This window comes from Gouania willdenowi, chromosome 13 (genome assembly GCF_900634775.1).
Source record: "Gouania willdenowi chromosome 13, fGouWil2.1, whole genome shotgun sequence".
Classification (NCBI taxonomy): domain Eukaryota; kingdom Metazoa; phylum Chordata; class Actinopteri; order Blenniiformes; family Gobiesocidae; genus Gouania; species Gouania willdenowi.
In genome coordinates, this window is record NC_041056.1 from 15,185,487 (window position 1) to 15,202,718 (window position 17,232).

General features: G+C 37.9%; 1 protein-coding gene across 1 annotated transcript; it reads left to right on the forward strand.

Annotated features, from left to right (window-relative positions):
* The first annotated feature begins 390 nt into the window (after window positions 1-390).
* kpna4 (karyopherin alpha 4 (importin alpha 3)) lies at window positions 391-17,232 on the forward strand. The gene is made up of 17 exons (XM_028464257.1): window positions 391-609; window positions 2,861-2,905; window positions 3,072-3,161; window positions 6,480-6,509; window positions 6,678-6,730; window positions 7,917-8,012; window positions 8,311-8,396; window positions 9,183-9,269; window positions 9,866-10,035; window positions 10,451-10,495; window positions 10,630-10,761; window positions 10,850-10,978; window positions 11,557-11,661; window positions 11,755-11,826; window positions 13,245-13,407; window positions 13,591-13,685; window positions 14,870-17,232. The coding sequence occupies exons 1-17, from the start codon at window positions 541-543 to the stop codon at window positions 14,963-14,965; spliced, it is 1,563 nt and encodes a 520-aa protein (XP_028320058.1). The 5' UTR covers window positions 391-540; the 3' UTR covers window positions 14,966-17,232.

The following is a 17,232-nucleotide window of genomic DNA, read 5'->3' on the forward strand; positions in this document are numbered from 1 at the left end:
ATGTAATATTTTCTTTTGAAAAGCACTATATAAAAATAAAGATTATTATCTCGCTGATTTGATTCTGGACCAAACCCATTCATAGATTAACACACCAGCAGCATTTGAAGTGTATTCTGAGCCTAGAACTAATATAGGCCTTCTATTTACCACAATTGTGTTTGTTTTAGCAGATGAATACCAGCAGTGATAGAGCATTCCATTAGAGAAAGAGCTCTGCAGAGTTGAAGAGGCAGTTACAAGTCCTTTATTGTGTCTCAGTTCATTATATGGCCGCTTCCTTAACTGTGGAAGTGCATCATAATGGCTAATATCGTGTGTGTGCGTGTTGTACACGCAGACCAATGAGAGCGAGGGGGGTTTCCCTCCCTACGCACAGGGACTGCCCCCCCTCCACCACCGGCATTCCCAGTATGCACCGCGGACTGAGCAGTAAAAAATAGTCCGCTAACGCGAGCTTGTAGAGGAACCAGAAACAAGAGGCCATTAACAACGAAACCCACTGCATCTTCCCAACCTCGTGTCCACAGATCCGCTAACATGGCTGACAACGAGAAACTGGACAACCAGCGGCTGAAGAATTTCAAGAATAAAGGTCGTGATTTGGAGGTAAAACTTGTGCCTTTCGGTCCTTGGCTTTCCTGTGACGTCGTTTCTAATTCCGACCGCTGTGAACCCCGTCCCGAAGCCCAACTGTGTCCTGTGGGGGGCTCTGGGTGTAGGGCGGGTGGTTGGGCTTGGAATTGAGCCGGCTTGGTCCCGCCGCGGCGGTAAAACACGTTATTGAAGCTGATCCCAGTTCACCACCGCCTCCCTGCTAGCCTGCTTAGTTAGGCCTACAAGGGGCGAGCTAGTTAACGAACCCGGTACATCACCACGAAGATCGGCTTAGCTCGGATATTTAGCCGATTAATGTGATCCTGAGTGGTTAGCACCACACATTTGCGTTAATGTATCTTGAAGGTGATATTTTCAGGTTGTTAAGCCTATTTTGATGGTGCCGAGCTAACAGCCTGTTAGCATGCTAAAGGGTGCTGGTGCTAGTGGCCGCAGGTCCACCCATCCCCCGTCTGTATAATAAAAAAAAAAACAATGGCGGATTTTTTTTTAGCTACTTAGCTGGCAAATCGTCATCGACCTAAGCAGAATAGTTTTGATTTAGAAAACGTAATAATGCTTTATTAAAATTTCACGCGCCCGACAGCAGCGCAGCCATTTAACGCCGTTGCTTGACAGACGGAAGCTACACGTTAGCATGATCGGCCCCAGCGTCTGTGGATCAGGTGATCTGAGATCAACGTGTCGGTGCTGTCTGTGCCCGGGCCTGCCACACACGCACGCACACACTGCTGGGTCTTTAGTTTAGCAACCATTGAAACCTGGAGGTCCGTGTGTAACGTGGGATCAATGTGACTACAGGTTTTCACTTAATAAATACATCTAAAATAAGCTAACACTGTACAGGAAGAGGTATCAAAGCTGCCCGTGGCGGGAAAAGTAAGAATGATTGACAAATACTTTGCTGAGTTTGCCCCAAATGACTTGAGGATCCACGCCCCCTTTCATTTTTCTGATGTCCAAGAATTCATTGACACTGTTAAAAATCAAATCCAATAAGAGGGAAAACTGATAAAAGGGCTACTCCTGTCCCAGAGGTGGATTATATTGATATAGTGTCAATATTTATGGTGTCTGCTGCTGATGATGAATGTGCAGGTTTCAATTACAAAATGCCATTGCAGTTTTTAAATTATTTATGACATCTCAAACACTTTGTAGAGTAATGTAAATAAATGCACAACGGACGAATAATGAGTGTATGGATTCAGATTTGGAAGTAAATCATGGAAAATAGTTTCAGGATTGGACATTATTTATGTAATGATATTAGTCACATAACTTCCATTATGCTAGTCGTTGGCTGTTTTGCTAAAATTACATGTCATCCAAAATATGAATGTTTTCAGTATTTAAAAATGTATTGCACAATTATTTGGGCCGTCACATTCCAAGTAACTTAGATTTGCTGTTTAGTAAATTGTTTAACCCTTTGGTCTTGTGGAATGGTGTAGTCCTTATTTGGTTTTAGATGGATTTGCATACTTTAGATTAGAGATTTACACAAATGAAAATTCTGGATAGAAAGTGAGGAAATTGAGACCAAAAACTGCAACAGTGAAAGAAATTATTATGCCTACAATTATGCCTTGACTGTCTACTAATATCACTAAAATCAAGGCAATGAAATTTCATAAATTAATATGAACGCTTCAAACAAGTATGAAAATAATTATTTAGCACTTACATTTTAATAATGCACAATATAAAATAAATAAGTTCTACTTGAACCCAGTCATGTGTACATTAAATAATAATGTGTAGGCCTATAACTGACTTTAGAATTATTTCTCCTCTTGGATCACTGATCTGTTAAGTTATTATTTAGCTAAATAAATACATGTTTTTAATCTATGTAAAGTTTAATGCATTTTAAATTTTAGTTTATATATGCAAAGCACTTTATAAATACAGTTTGATTTGATTTAGATAATAATTTGGGAATTATTTTCTATCTATTAATAGAATTTGGAATAGCTTTCCATCACCAGTCAACACTTAAGATCACAGTACCTTGTTAGTGAAAACCACATCAGTATGTAGGCGTGTACAATATTGGTAAGGAAAAAATAAGCACTGTATTTTCAGTTGGTCTGAGTTTTCCTGATGTGCCAGAAAATCTTGTAGTCTCGAAACTCCTTTGGTTTTATTACGATTGCCATCACTCATCACGGCTCACTTTTTTCAGAGGGTAAATCGTTATTTATTTTTTATTAACATTATTCTGATGTTGTTTCCACAGACGATGCGTAGACAGAGGACGGAGGTGGTTGTCGAGCTCCGAAAGGTAATCACATTTGTTTTTTTTTTAATGTTGTATAATTTCCTCAAAATGAAATTGTGGATTCCAAATTTTATTGTGGTATTTAGCTCAATTTTGAATTGAATGTACCAAAATATGCAGCGTTTCCTGTGCATTTGTGAGCCTGGTGTTTCTGTTCCTTCTTTATCAGAACAAGCGAGATGAACATCTTCTGAAGAGGAGAAATGTGCCCAATGAGGATATCTGTGAGGACTCGGATGTTGATGGAGACTTCAGATCAGTAAGATTGATTTAACTTTGACCTAAAGATTGTGTACAGTACAGGGCTGCAACAATTCCTGGAATATTGCGATTACTAAAAATGAGCGATGAATTTCCTCTGCTTTGAAGCTTTGGTTATTTAAAAATGCAATAACAAATTACCATGCGTACATTCTTGATCTAGGTTAACACTGCCTGTTGTGGAATGTTTTCATGACAAATATAGGTATTAAGTGATCAGCCTTATTATTTGTTTTTTATTTAAAATTGAGCTTTCGATAAGCAGAAGTTTGTTTTATCTGATTACTCAAATAATCAATATAATACTTGATAACCAAAATGTTCGATAGCTGTAGCCCTAGTACGTGTTTGGGTGGTAAATTTTAGGAATAATATGTTAGGGTTTTATTTATTCAGACAATTTGACACTGATTGATTTCCTGACATGTTTTGACTGTCAGTCTTCCGTAGAGGCATCTAGTGATTGCTTTGATGTATGCCTATTAGTTATTTCATCAGTAAAGCACCAACAAAGCATCTACTGATCGTGTTCATGAGTTCTTTCTGGGCGTGGCCAACCTGCAAGTTCTCTCAGGCTGGCCACGCCCCCGGTCACCCAATGATCTCTGGAGAAGAGAGTCCCAGGTGTGGGAGAGTAAAAATGTTCCCTCATCACTGTTGATGTTAAAGCTCTGTTTCCTGATCTCGATGGGTTTTTTTTTTTTTAAAGAACTCTTGGGTTGGCCACACCCAGGAAGAACTCAAAGACACTAGAAAGTGATCAGTAGATACTTTGTTGATGCTTTCCTTATGAAAGAACACATAGGGATACATCAAAGCAATCACTAGATGCCTCTGAGGAAGACTGACAGTTGGCAGTCAAAACATGTCAGGAGATCTAATTTCCTGAAAAACAGTTGTCTAAATAAATGAAACCTTAACATATTATGTCTATAAAGAACACAAAATAAACTTGCTGGCATGTTTTAGGTGTAGACTATGATAAAGTTTCTCTGTGATGACCCTGAAGCCGTGGGAGTGTTCTGGTGTGGCTGTTTTTCATAGGGTGTTTCTACATCCATTTTTATTCTACAAGTTACAATCTAGAGCTGGAGTGTCCACTCCAAACCTTTACAAAATCGGCCTCGTGGAATTGTTTTTGAAGGGCCATGCATTCCCAAATTCAGATTATTATTATTCATTTTATTATATCACCTGACAGACAAAATCACAAAAGATACACTGTGTCTCATGAAACCAAGGCAAAAAGAAATACAAAAACACAGCTCTTCCTGCCTCTAAAAGACCAAATCAAGCCCCCCCTTCAAAACTTTATACACGAAGAGTGTCAACTAATCAACAAACATTTGCGCACAATCGGGTTACATCCATCTGTAAACCAGAGAAGGTAATAATGAACATTTTAAATAAAGTAAAGAAAAGGAGCCACCTAGTAGATTGTGAGACAAGATATATTGCAAAAGTTAAGGGAAACTTGAATGCATATATATATATACTGTACACACACATTGAAATTCAGAATACAAAGACAAGCAGTGGATCTTACCTACAAAGAAAATGCGAGCTTGTCTGTAGCTCGGTGTGTCTGTTATCACTGTGTACCATTTGTAACAATGGTACACATTTTTATGAAATGCTGCTGTAATAGGCAGGTAGATGCACACAATACACAGATGATTCAAAGTCCTGTCTACAAAACCTTCTCCCTGACTGCACCTAGGGGTGAGTATTGGCATGGATGTTGCAATACGATACGTATTGCGATATGATATCGCGATATTCTACCCAGTTAATATCAAAATTAAACATAGAGACGAAAAATCAAGTTTCTTTATATGTTCATCAGAAGATATTAATCATTCAGAGGACAATATGAGTCAAAACTATTTGTTTCAAAACATCCCATTTATTATTTATTTATAGTGGTTTTTGCACATTTTCACTGAAAAAAGAAATATTGCACAAATACACAAATATTGATTAAAAAAATAATAAATTACATTTTTAAAGTTAAAAAACGGTCTAAAATCGGCACCCATAAAATCATGATATATCGTGAAATCAATTTTTTTTTTTTTCACACCCCTAACTGCTTCCCAGTTTTTGAACACATTCAAGACAATTCTGCCTCACTAAAGACTTGTGGATTCTGTGGCATTGCTTCATTTTAAAGGCCACTCAGCAGTTTAGAGGTTCAGTCACAGTAACAAGCTGGCCATCTGTAAATGGGCTGCTTAGCAGTAAATCAACAATGACATGCTGTTTGACTCAGAGGGGGCCGTGTGTGTTAAGCACACCGGCCAATCCAGTTTAACTACTGAATTAACCAGCCACTGCTGTGTGCTTTCTAATGTGACACATTTGACTGTGTTGCCGTGAGGTGGTTTCTCCTCTTAGCGCTCTGTTTTGCAAGTAAATGTTTTAGGCTGCTGTGTCAGCCTGTTGATGCATGTTTTTCATGTAAATTATGGCAATTATCATATTTTTTTTCAGTTCTTCTCAGTCAGTTTGCTTCTTGATTGGCTACATTCAGTTCCACGTCACAAATCGCACGGTCATGATTCAGGAGTCGTCTGCTTTCCCTCACACACGAGGAGTTTTGGTCGTAAAAATCTTGAATATATTTACGATTGTTGTTATTTTAGAGCCGATTATGAGGACACATTTACTCTTAAAACACCTCAGACCACAGGTTAATGTTACAGGATAATCTTAAAAAAACACAAGGTAATCTGTTTGTCGTCCTTGGTCGGGAAGGGGGAAATCAGGATAAAAACAGCCCGATTGTCTTTGGGTGTGTACCCAGCTTTACAACACATCATGACAGAACTTTTTTAAACCAACAATATTAATGTGCTGAACTTTGCACAGCTGATTTTTAATTTTTGTTAGATCACTTTTTATAGAAAAACATTTGCGTACTTGGGACACAGGTTTGCATTTTTTTTCCTTGACGGTGACGGCAGTCATGATCACTGTATTGAGAGGGATGGTCAGTTCACACTCAGCTCTCATACTGCAGAAGCCATTGAGGAAGTCTGCTCTTGGCAAACTGTCCTGTTATGTGCTCTTGTAGCGCTGTTAAGAGCCACTGTCCTCATTTTGACTTTTGTAGCATTTCTGAATTCTTCATTTCTCACCCTTTGCATTTACATACACACTGCACATGGTACAAATGGCATCTGTATTAGACTGTCACATTTTACTGCTACTTTTTTGCCCAAATGTTGTGACTTCATTGGCTGTTTAATCTGCTATTAGTACATTTTAACACGGATGACTTGAGAGCTAATTAATTCTTAATATTTCTTTTCAGCAAAACACCTCTCTTGAAGCAATAGTACAAGTGAGTAAAACCTTTGTTTTTTTTTTTTTATCATTTATGACTAATCAGGAACTACTTGATATCCTGTTAGGTGTATTTCGTGTTCAATACAAAGAGAAAAAGGACAATGTTTTTAAAGACTGGTGTGAAATGCACATTAATTTAAATGTTTAATTTGTTGATTTGTAGAATGCCACAAGTGATAACCAAGGAGTACAGCTGAGTGCTGTGCAAGCTGCAAGGTAAAGAGTTACACATTTTTCCAAAGCAGACACTCAATCAATATTATGTGTCTACTCTTAGTCGACATGGTGTTTTTTTTTTGTTTTTTTTTTAAATATGAGCTATATTTACCTTGAGTATTTGTGTTACACAATGGCTTTGCATATTGATCTATTTTTCATACAGAGCATTTTTAAAACCATATTGATGCTGACCATGTGGGCCTTTTCTAACAGTGTCACTTCGTGTTATATGGGGTTATTTTTGTTTGGTACTTTTAAATGTTATTGGATTTGAATTCAGTTTTAAATTGATTGCTTTTTCCAAACCACTTTGCTTTTTTTAACCATATAAGTGATGACTTACATCATTTGCATTTTGACGTGGCTGACTTTATTTAACATTCACAGTACATAGCTCAGTCATGCACTCTAGCTGCATATTGGTACCTTGTGTTATTTTCTTTGCAACACTCGACCAGGTGTCATTTACTGTGGCGGGTGTTAGGGGATTAAGATTGAAATAGGGCTGGGCAAAAAAAAATCGATTTATAGAATTTGTTAATAAAAACCATTTTTATTTTGCAATTTCGAGTTTTAAAATTTTTTTTTTTTTTTTTTTTTTTTTCCATCACAGTTTTTTCTGACTTTTTTGCGTTCCATCCTTGTGGGTGATGTGAGCCATCCCCCTCTTTGTTTACCTATTGAGTAGGCTATATGTGTGCCACAGGCATGCTGAGATGCTAAGGGAAGAGTTTATTATTTTTTTAATTGTAATATTATATGTAGTTATCTGATTTCAATCAGAAATGTAAGCTTGCTTAAGCTTGCTTAAACCTGGGTTAAAGCTTGAAATTGTTGAATGACAGAGCCTCATTTACTGTTTATTTTGAGATTGTTTTATGCATTTTAACTCTTGAAGACAAGCACAGCAATAAAGTTGTACTTTTGACAATATATCTGATGTCTGCAGTCACTTTTAAGCACATTGGGGGAAAAAATAGAAAATCGAATCGAAACTCAAATTTTCCTTTAAAAAATCAGAGATTATTTTTGTAGGCAAAATAGCCCAGCCCTAGATTGATATGTACTGTGTAAATGTTTCACATTCTTGAGCTGTTCCTGCGTGGGTGTTTTTTGTCTGCGAAGGTGTGTGTGTTCGTGAGTGATGTTTGTTGTTGTGTTTTCCGCCTCCCCACATTCACAGGAAGCTGCTGTCCAGTGACCGTAACCCTCCCATAGATGACCTGATTAAGTCTGGGATCCTTCCTATACTGGTCCACTGCCTGGACAGAGATGACAAGTAAGCAGGCTGTTTTTTTGTGCTGCTGTAAAACATTATTTTTGAAGGTAGTTAATTATTGCATAAGTTGGCCTTGGTGATCCTGTGGGGTTATGTACATATCAAAGGTATGCTAATGACTCAGCAGGGTTCAGCTCTAAATCCAAGCTGTATTGGAAGTTATGTAAATGCCTTTGAGTTTTCACCGTCCAGAGAAGAATGATTCTTCAGAGGCTTTTTTTTTTTTTTTTTTTTTTAAAGCTACAGCTTTAATCATGCTGTCTTTTCTACTGCTTCCTTTAATTCCTCTCCTCTGCAGCCCATCTCTCCAGTTTGAAGCAGCCTGGGCTTTAACAAACATTGCTTCAGGAACCTCAGAGCAGACCCAGGCTGTGGTCCAGTCCAGTAAGTTTTACACTATCACTTTCCACCACTACAGACTACAGTCATTTGACACTTTGTATTTAAAAAAAAAAAAAAAATCTTCGAAATGTCTCTTTTTGATATCTTAGTTTATTTTACTTATTTTACTTATTTCTTACTTTAACTTAAGTTGCTGAGACTGTTTCATGCTATTCATTATTCAATCTTTCATTCATTGACATTTCCAAAGTACTCTATTTTTTACTCATTTTCAAACTTCGCAACTTTTCATTCTAAAGGAAACACAATTTACCAATCTATGATTAAATACTTGATGAAATGATCAAAGTTCAATAATCTCATTTTAAATGTAAATGTTCCAATTTATTAGCTGTTTTAACTTTTAAAATGACAATCTTCAGCAAATTTTTTTTCCAATTTCAGAAATTTTGGATTGTGTCTCACAATATTATGCACTGTGACATATTCTATGGCAAACGTTTATTCACTCAATTCATGGACACCACGTCTACTATGTCCACGTTTGCTACTGTCATAACTTTATGGCTTTTCTATGAAAACAAATGCAGCAAAAATGGGGTTTCATGGATAATGTCATTGTTGATCACTGCTCAGTGTTTTATAGGTCAACTACAAAAGCAGCACAATGATGATGCTCATTTTAAACTTGACTTAAATCTTTCACTTTGCAAAAGGCAAAACGACACATTTTTTCTTTGCTGGTAAAGCAGTCCGAACAGATATTTGAATGTACATGTTTTATTAGATGTTGTCTAACTACTGCACTGGTGTGTTTCTTTTGTGCAGATGCTGTTCCTTTGTTTTTGAGACTGCTTCACTCCCCTCACCAGAATGTGTGTGAACAGGCAGTTTGGGCTTTGGGCAACATTATTGGTGAGTTTGTTTCGGCTTGTCTTAATCTGTCACCTGAATGTTTTTTTTTTTTTTTTTGGGTATGTGAAGTTAAATTTCCATCTTAACAGTCTAATGCACATTGTGATCTTTATATACAGTACATGCTTGCTGCATGCACAAAAACTAAAGGACAGTTTTCTGCCTGAAACTTTACAGTGATGTAATCTGCTATGGTGTTTTGGCTGAACAAAGTGACACTTTGGCTGCTGCATGCAATACTGTTTTTTTTTTTTAATTGTAAATATGGCACTTTTGCATCTTAAAAATGTTGGTCTTGCAGACTGTTTTTTGAAATTGTTCGAATTAAAAATTATATGGAAGCAGGATCACTTCTAAGAGTTGTGCAGTTACTTATTTTTGAGAGCAGAGTAAAAGTTAATCGAACGGTATTCTACAATTGAATAAATTTAATATAATATATCGGAGATTTTAGATCCAGTCCAATAAAATCCGATATTCGTTATCGGCTGATATCGAACCGATATCAATATTGGATCGGGACACCTCTATTAAGCAATACCAAAGACTTCAGGTAAAAAAACTACAGCTAACATTGGCTTGCTTTTTGTTTTCAGGCGACGGCCCACAGTGCAGAGACTACGTGATTAGCTTAGGCGTGGTCAAGCCCCTCCTCTCTTTCATCAGCCCCTCCATCCCAATCACCTTCCTTCGCAATGTCACCTGGGTCATGGTCAATCTGTGCCGCCACAAGGACCCTCCACCACCCATGGAGACCATCCAAGAGGTGTGTGCGCAACAATTTCCATTTAAAGTTTTGTTGAGAGTGCAGTTTTTAGCTTTAGCTGACTGACCTGGTGACAAATTTGAACTGTAAACAAAGAAAATAGTGTCTGCTAATTATTAGAATCATTCCTCACATGCTTACTGCAGATTGACAAATGTACTCACTCAAAAGGAATGCTGCAATGAAAGCAATGTTATCAGACATGTTGAAAAATAGTTTGTTGTAGATCCTACAAAGGAATTTTGAAAATGGAAGTGTTAGATTTTTCCAACTAAATACTTTCATGCTTCTTTCCATCGCAAAAAGGAGACATTAGCTTAATAGATTGAAGATTTTTGCAGATTTCTGTAGATATGATCAATACTCTTTAAATCACCACAAACTAAATGATGCCATCTGCTTTTTGTTTCTTTAGATTCTGCCAGCACTTTGTGTGCTCATCCACCACACTGATGTCAGCGTGAGTACTGGGATCAGTGTTGATCATATTTTTCTATTTCCTAGATGAGTTTGTTCTTTTGGATTTTATTTAAATCATGATATGCAGAAGTTTAACATTTATGAGATTTTTTTTTTGTCTGTTATGGCCCGCAGATCTTGGTGGACACAGTTTGGGCTCTGTCCTACCTGACAGATGCTGGGAATGAGCAGATCCAAATGGTGATCGACTCAGGCATCGTACCACATCTGGTCCCTCTGCTCAGTCACCAGGAGGTCAAAGTTCAGGTATGGGAAGCTTTTTTTAAATCGTATTTATCTTTAATTGACCAACTTTTTTGTTTTGAGTGATACATCATCTTTCTTCCGATCATAGACTGCTGCCCTGAGAGCTGTTGGGAACATTGTGACTGGCACGGATGAACAAACCCAGGTGGTGCTCAACTGTGATGCTCTCAGTCATTTCCCTGCACTTCTCACTCACCCCAAGGAGAAAATCAACAAGGTATCATTATCTATTCTTCCCCAGGACACACTTTGTTTTTTTTTTTTAAAGATGTCGAGCAGTTTCTGGAAGTGATGAAATGGGAGATTCGGTGCTAATGTGAATGCTGCGTAAAAGGTGGTAATAAGGACAGAAATCTAGCAGTGATAGAAAATCTCACCATGGAAACCGTGGAGAATGAAGAAGAGGATATCATTTGCTGTGTCTATTCAGTTAGTGATTTAGGGGAGGGGGAGAGATTGTATGTGTGGATGTGAGAGTGTGTGGACTTGTGGGTTGGAGAAATAAAGGGTTCTGAAGGCCTTGTGTCTCTGCTGACATCGGAGTGCATCTGAGTCCCTCACCTATACTAAGAGGCTTTTTTGGTGACTAGACGATGATTAAAGCCTCAACGTCGCCCTCGCTCCACCCACCACACCTTGTTCTCCACCAGAGTTTAACTCTCCCAGTGGACCTCTGGACTCTGATCCATTAGTCATTCTGTGTTTAATAACATGCAAATGTTGTTTTGGAAAACGCATGATGTGATATACGTGTTGACCTCAAGTATCTGCATGTTGTCACTTTTTGTCCTGTAGGAGGCAGTGTGGTTCCTGTCCAACATCACTGCAGGTAACCAGCAACAGGTGCAGGCTGTCATTGATGCCAAGCTCGTCCCCATGATTATTCACCTGCTTGATAAGGTTTCTATCCTCTTCACATTAATCATAAATGAAGAATTATTTCAAGACGATAACAGAATAAATGTGTTAATATCTGGAATGTAAATATTTCAGGGTGACTTTGGCACTCAGAAGGAAGCGGCCTGGGCCATCAGTAACCTGACAATAAGTGGGAGAAAAGATCAGGTATGTGTATATACACGTTACTTTAAAAATTACAAACTTGGAGTTATGAAAGTTGTTAAAAATGCACACAACCATGTGAAATGGTAATACAGGAAAAAGAAACATTCAATAATACCAGATTGATAGATTTCAAGGTTGAATAAAAGATATGCCTTTCAACTTTGTAGAAACTCTTTAACATTCTAATATTAAATTAATTGAAAATAGGAGTAAATATGGATTAGAGAACTGCTAAATAGGTTGCTTGTGACTAAACATGATTTTAGAAACTACTATAAAGCCTAAAGTTGATAATGCATCTATTAAACTGAAATTGGGATTAAGCATTATGCATGGTACCACATTAAGGTCCTTTAAAGATATCTTATATTAAGGCTTGAGTAGTTCCCGTTTTTTGAACTTAAAGCTGCAGTTTGTAGAATCCTCTCTCCGTTTTGTTTTGAAACCGAAACTGAACCTCCCTTATCGGTATATTTTCTGATCACTCTTAGCGACTTTTTTCTCAACATAGACATAGTGACAAATGTATGAACTTTATCTTGTGTTATTGGAGATTTTTCTGGTGTTTTAGAGACTGACATGAACGCACGTATCACAGAGGTGGCTGTGATCCCTGTTTACTGACAACCATCACTCCGCTTCCAGACTATAGAATTAATTCACCTTGAATAAGCTTCTCTTGGTTTACATGCGTCTGTTATCACTTTCGCTCACTGACGCCAGTGTGTGTGTGTGTGTGGGGCGGACCCTGCACTGTCACGGGGATCCGTGAGGACACAAAGCAATCCGTTCCTCCTCAATGTGTTTGTGGCTTTAAACTGTTGCTTCTCCACCTCTGTCTGTGTTTTTCCTCTTGATTTGCTGTGTAACTGTTGTCTAACTCTGTTATGGAGACTTTGCTGGGACGTCCGTCTTTAGACTTTTACTACTGAGGGCACCTAAACGCCCCTCGACTTCAGTCGAGCAGCCAATAGTAACTCCAAAAACAGCTCATGGAGCACACGTGTTTGTAGAAAGCACTCTGATTGGCTGAAGTCCAGCGTCACGCTCCTGGATTTATAAATGTCATTTTACAGAGCCAGCCGATGGAGAATAACTTCACTGTCCACTCAGAACACTTTGATTACAGTATGCTAGAAGATGATTATAGATTTTTAATTAAATGATGCCAAAAAAGTTACAAATTGTAGCTTTAAGTAGAATTTATGGCAGAAAAACAATAAACCATGAATGTTTTTTTAAAAACAGTAACTCTCACTGACTTAAAAACCTTCAAATAATTGTGAAGCAAGTTTATTTGTTTTCATAACTTAGATTTTGCAGCTTTGGCATTGGGCTTCTTCCTGTCCCATTAACTTGATCTGTTGAACTGTTTGTTCCTTCGTGATAATGTATTGCTACTGCTGTGTTTTTTACAGGTGGCTCACCTTATTGAAAAGCAGGTGATTCCCCCATTCTGCAACCTGCTCACAGTGAAGGATGCTCAAGTGGTGCAGGTTGTGCTCGACGGCCTCAGCAATATCTTAAAGATGGCCGACGATGAAGCTGAAACTATTGCCAATCTCATTGAAGAATGTGGAGGTAGGTTACAACTTTGGCGCTCGACATGAAATACAATTCTGAAGTATGAAAAACAAACTTTTGGTGATGTAACAAAAAGAATACAACAAGAGAGAGATGAAAACTACTACTGCAGCTTTCAGCTAAAGATACGACTGGAATAGAAGCACATTTATTTTAGCTTGTTTTTTTTCTCTCTTTCAGGTTTGGAAAAGGTGGAGCAGCTGCAAAATCATGAAAATGAAGATATCTACAAATTGGCATATGAAATTATTGATCAGTTCTTCTCATCTGATGATGTAAGTCAAACTTCAGTTATCTCTTAAATTATGTGAATTGAATGATGAATGTGAACATTAAAGCAACAATAAACCAGCAGCAAACCAATCAGCGGGGAATGTGATGAATATTGACCATTTTCACAAAGTTAGAGAGCTCTGTTGCTTTGAATAAAAGTAAAAAAGACCCTGAAATGCACTTAAATTAGGCTAGAACTAAGCTTTTGAATGCACGTTTAATGTTGTTTAACCTTTCAGTACTTATTGTATATGATGCTGTCTTCACACATTTTAATTAACCACATAATTAAAGTGGCTAAAACCGTCTTTTTAATTATACTGATTGATTAATATATGTATTTATTTCGAACAAGTAAAATGATAACAGAACAATAGTTTAAAAAACCAAAAATAAGAAATGATGAATTACAATGTAGAAATAGACAATTGTTTTGATCCACAAACACTTAAACCTCTCAATTTACATGTGTGAAAAGGAGTAGGAAGAAGTGTTAACTCGTTTAATCCTACCCTTTTATTCACTACCGCACCAATGTCTTCTTTTTTTTTTCTTCTTTTTTTTTAAATACAGCTAACAATACGGTTAATTACCCATAAATCATCATACTGTTAATATTTTAAATTTATGGGCCCTGCTTAGAAATTCAACAAAAGTCAGTAAAACATTTATTCAGTTGGCTTTTGGTTCAGTAAATAAACACAAAATTAAAAGTGTTGTAGATGCTTCTGCTGTGATGTCACCAGGTAAATTGACCACCAGTTTAACTAATACACCATCAGCTAAACCTGTTTTTATACCCGAGCCTTTTCAGATTTGAATATAGTCATAATAATCTGAACCACTTGTTCATCACTTCCCATTAAAACACGCTTCAGATGAAGCTCTGAGTCTGCATGCATTTTCAATCACAGGATACCATGATTACTAGTCGATCCATTACCTGTAGTGCAAGTATTTGAAAGGAATTATCATTTGTTGCACTTTGTTGAAATAAAATTACCTGTTTTTCATTGAAAAATAGTGTGTAAATGCACAATAATGTCCCAAAAACATGCATGTGATGCATTCCTGTCATGTTTAAAGATGGCTTCCTTTATTTTTTACTGTAGTTTAGGCACTATTGGGTACAACTGTTTGTTTGACTGGCCTGTCTGCTGACTCTAGTACATTGTCTGTCCCACAGATTGATGAAGACACCAGCCTGGTCCCAGACGCTATCCAGGGCGGGACTTATGGCTTTAATTCCGCCAATGTGCCAACTGAGGGATTCAAGTTCTAGACGGCATGTGGGTTATTCTGGAGTTTTGTTCACGATGCAGCCCTCTGTTCAACATAAAACAAAAATTAGGAGAGAAAGAGCGAAAGAGTGTGAGAAATTTGATCCATTGTGCTTGGCTCGTGGGATCCATGGCTGCATCTTATCTGAGAGAAAAATATGTGGATTTCATTTGGCATTCCGGGGGAAGCAGCCCAAATGAAGTTTGAGATGGCGAGTGGGTGCGAGTGAGAATGAGTGGCTACATGTTGCAATATAAGCAAAACATCTACATCGAATGCGTTGACAGTCATGCCGATATAACGTCCATGTTTTTGGAGCAGTCGCTTTTGGAAACCGACTTCTAACAACAACAACAACAACAAATGAACGCAATGTCTACCCAGGGAGAACCAAGGACATTCACAACCAAGAGATTTTGAAACACGACACAACAAAGTGCAGAAACCAACGTGACTATGATTATGAATTAAGAACAATGAACCACAATCCATCAGAAATCTGCGGTCCTCGGACTCAACGGGGGCTCCACCCTCAACGTGCCCCTCCCCCCCAATCGGCCACACCTTCAGACATGAGTGTGAATGGACCCATTGTGTTTGAATGTCTGGACTCACTGCTGAGGAGCCAGGTTCATCTCCTCCAAGACACCTCCACCTGTACGGGGCACCATCCTCTCCTCCTCCTCCTCCCTGGTGGGCGGGGCCAGGAGTCTGGCTGAGCGTGTCGGTGTGCGATAGAATGGACGGATGCGTTGTGTGTTTGCTTGGCTGTGTGCGTGAGTGGGCGAATGTAAGACTGCGTGAGAACGCATGCAGAGACGGGGGAAAATTATTCTAGTAACATCTGAAGAGAAACAAACAAAAAAATTTAAAAAAAAGAGAAACGCAACAATGAGGTAAAAAATGTTTCAGGAAATAGAAATATTGCCTTTGAAAGAAGCTGATGCTCAAAACTGAAAGGAAGAACTTTGAATATGGGGAAAAAAAAGATCTTCATCGGGATTTTTTTTTTGTTCTGAAATCTAGTTAAGTTAGTATTACATGACACTGGACAATGTTGTTGGTAGGTGCGGAGCAGCAGTGCATTGTATAAAGATGCATTTGGTGGCTTTGGGGCTTTTCTTGCCTCCAGTGTGTTTCTTTAAGATTTTTTTCTTTTTAGCTTTTATTTTGTTGCTTCAGTGCAGGTGATGATGATGATGATCGTACTTCCATCGTCTCACCACCACCACCACCACTCCCCTAACCCCGACACCAGAAATGGGCTTGACGCTGTGAAATTCTAACACCATCACAACACTATAATCAACCAAATCACCCCATTCCCTCTTTTTTTCCCACCTTAAATTTTTTAACACAATCACTGCGTTGCAGTGTTGTTGCCATGGCTTTGATTATCACCAAGCGATAAGAGAAGTGTCTCCATTTCACGTAGGATTGTAAACCATAACCTTTGCATGTACTAAACTATAGCACAGTTACTTTTAGGGTCTTTTAGTTTCTTTAGGCTGTGGATACAGTGTATTTTTATTTTAAGTAAAACTGTGCTTAAATGTTACATGTTCCCCTTTCTCCTTTGCTCTTCACTAGTGTCCAAATTTGCTAAATATATATATTTTGGACACTTATTGCAGTGAGACCTGAAGTCACATGTCATAATACAGCAAGGTCTCAACTTTTTTTCTGATGTGTCGCCAGGTTTCATAGGTTTTAACCAGCCGACAATATGCATCACTTAACACAATCGTGGCTGTTTTTTCTAGAGAAATCAATGACCTTTTGAAGGTTACTTAAAACATGACTTTATTTCAGGGGAGGTTCAGCAGTACTAAATATGCTTACTTGCCTCAGACTAAGAGGCAATTTAATTTCCTTTTTTACAAGGTGAGGGTGTGTTGACCACGGAATTTGTTCTTAATCGGGTTTGTCAGAGTATAAAATAAACCCATGAACAAAATTTGCTGTAACTTTATTATCTTGCAGAGTTCTTAGCCCCTTTTCCTTCTACCAGCTTAGGTGTAAATCTTACCCGCTTTCATTTTTGTGTTGACTTCAAACACTGTAGTAATGATTACACATTGTGCTCATAAACCTTCTGTTGAACATAGGGTTCTTTTTTGCAGCATTCCTTGTTAGCAATGTGGTTTCAAATATGAAGTTATAACAGAACGGGAAAGATTGGTGGTTTGCCCCCCAAAAACAATACATTTTTGGGGAGTTGGGCTAAAGGAAAGGTTTGCTTTGACAAAATAAATAGTGAAACCCAAA

Coding starts and splice junctions, on each gene's coding strand:
- kpna4 (XM_028464257.1), top strand. CDS start 541: ATGGCTGACAACGAGAAACTGGACAACCAGCGGCTGAAGAATTTCAAG. Junction 11,662..11,754: donor TTATTCACCTGCTTGATAAG/GTTTCTATCCTC, acceptor TAAATATTTCAG/GGTGACTTTGGCACTCAGAA. Junction 13,686..14,869: donor AGTTCTTCTCATCTGATGAT/GTAAGTCAAACT, acceptor TCTGTCCCACAG/ATTGATGAAGACACCAGCCT.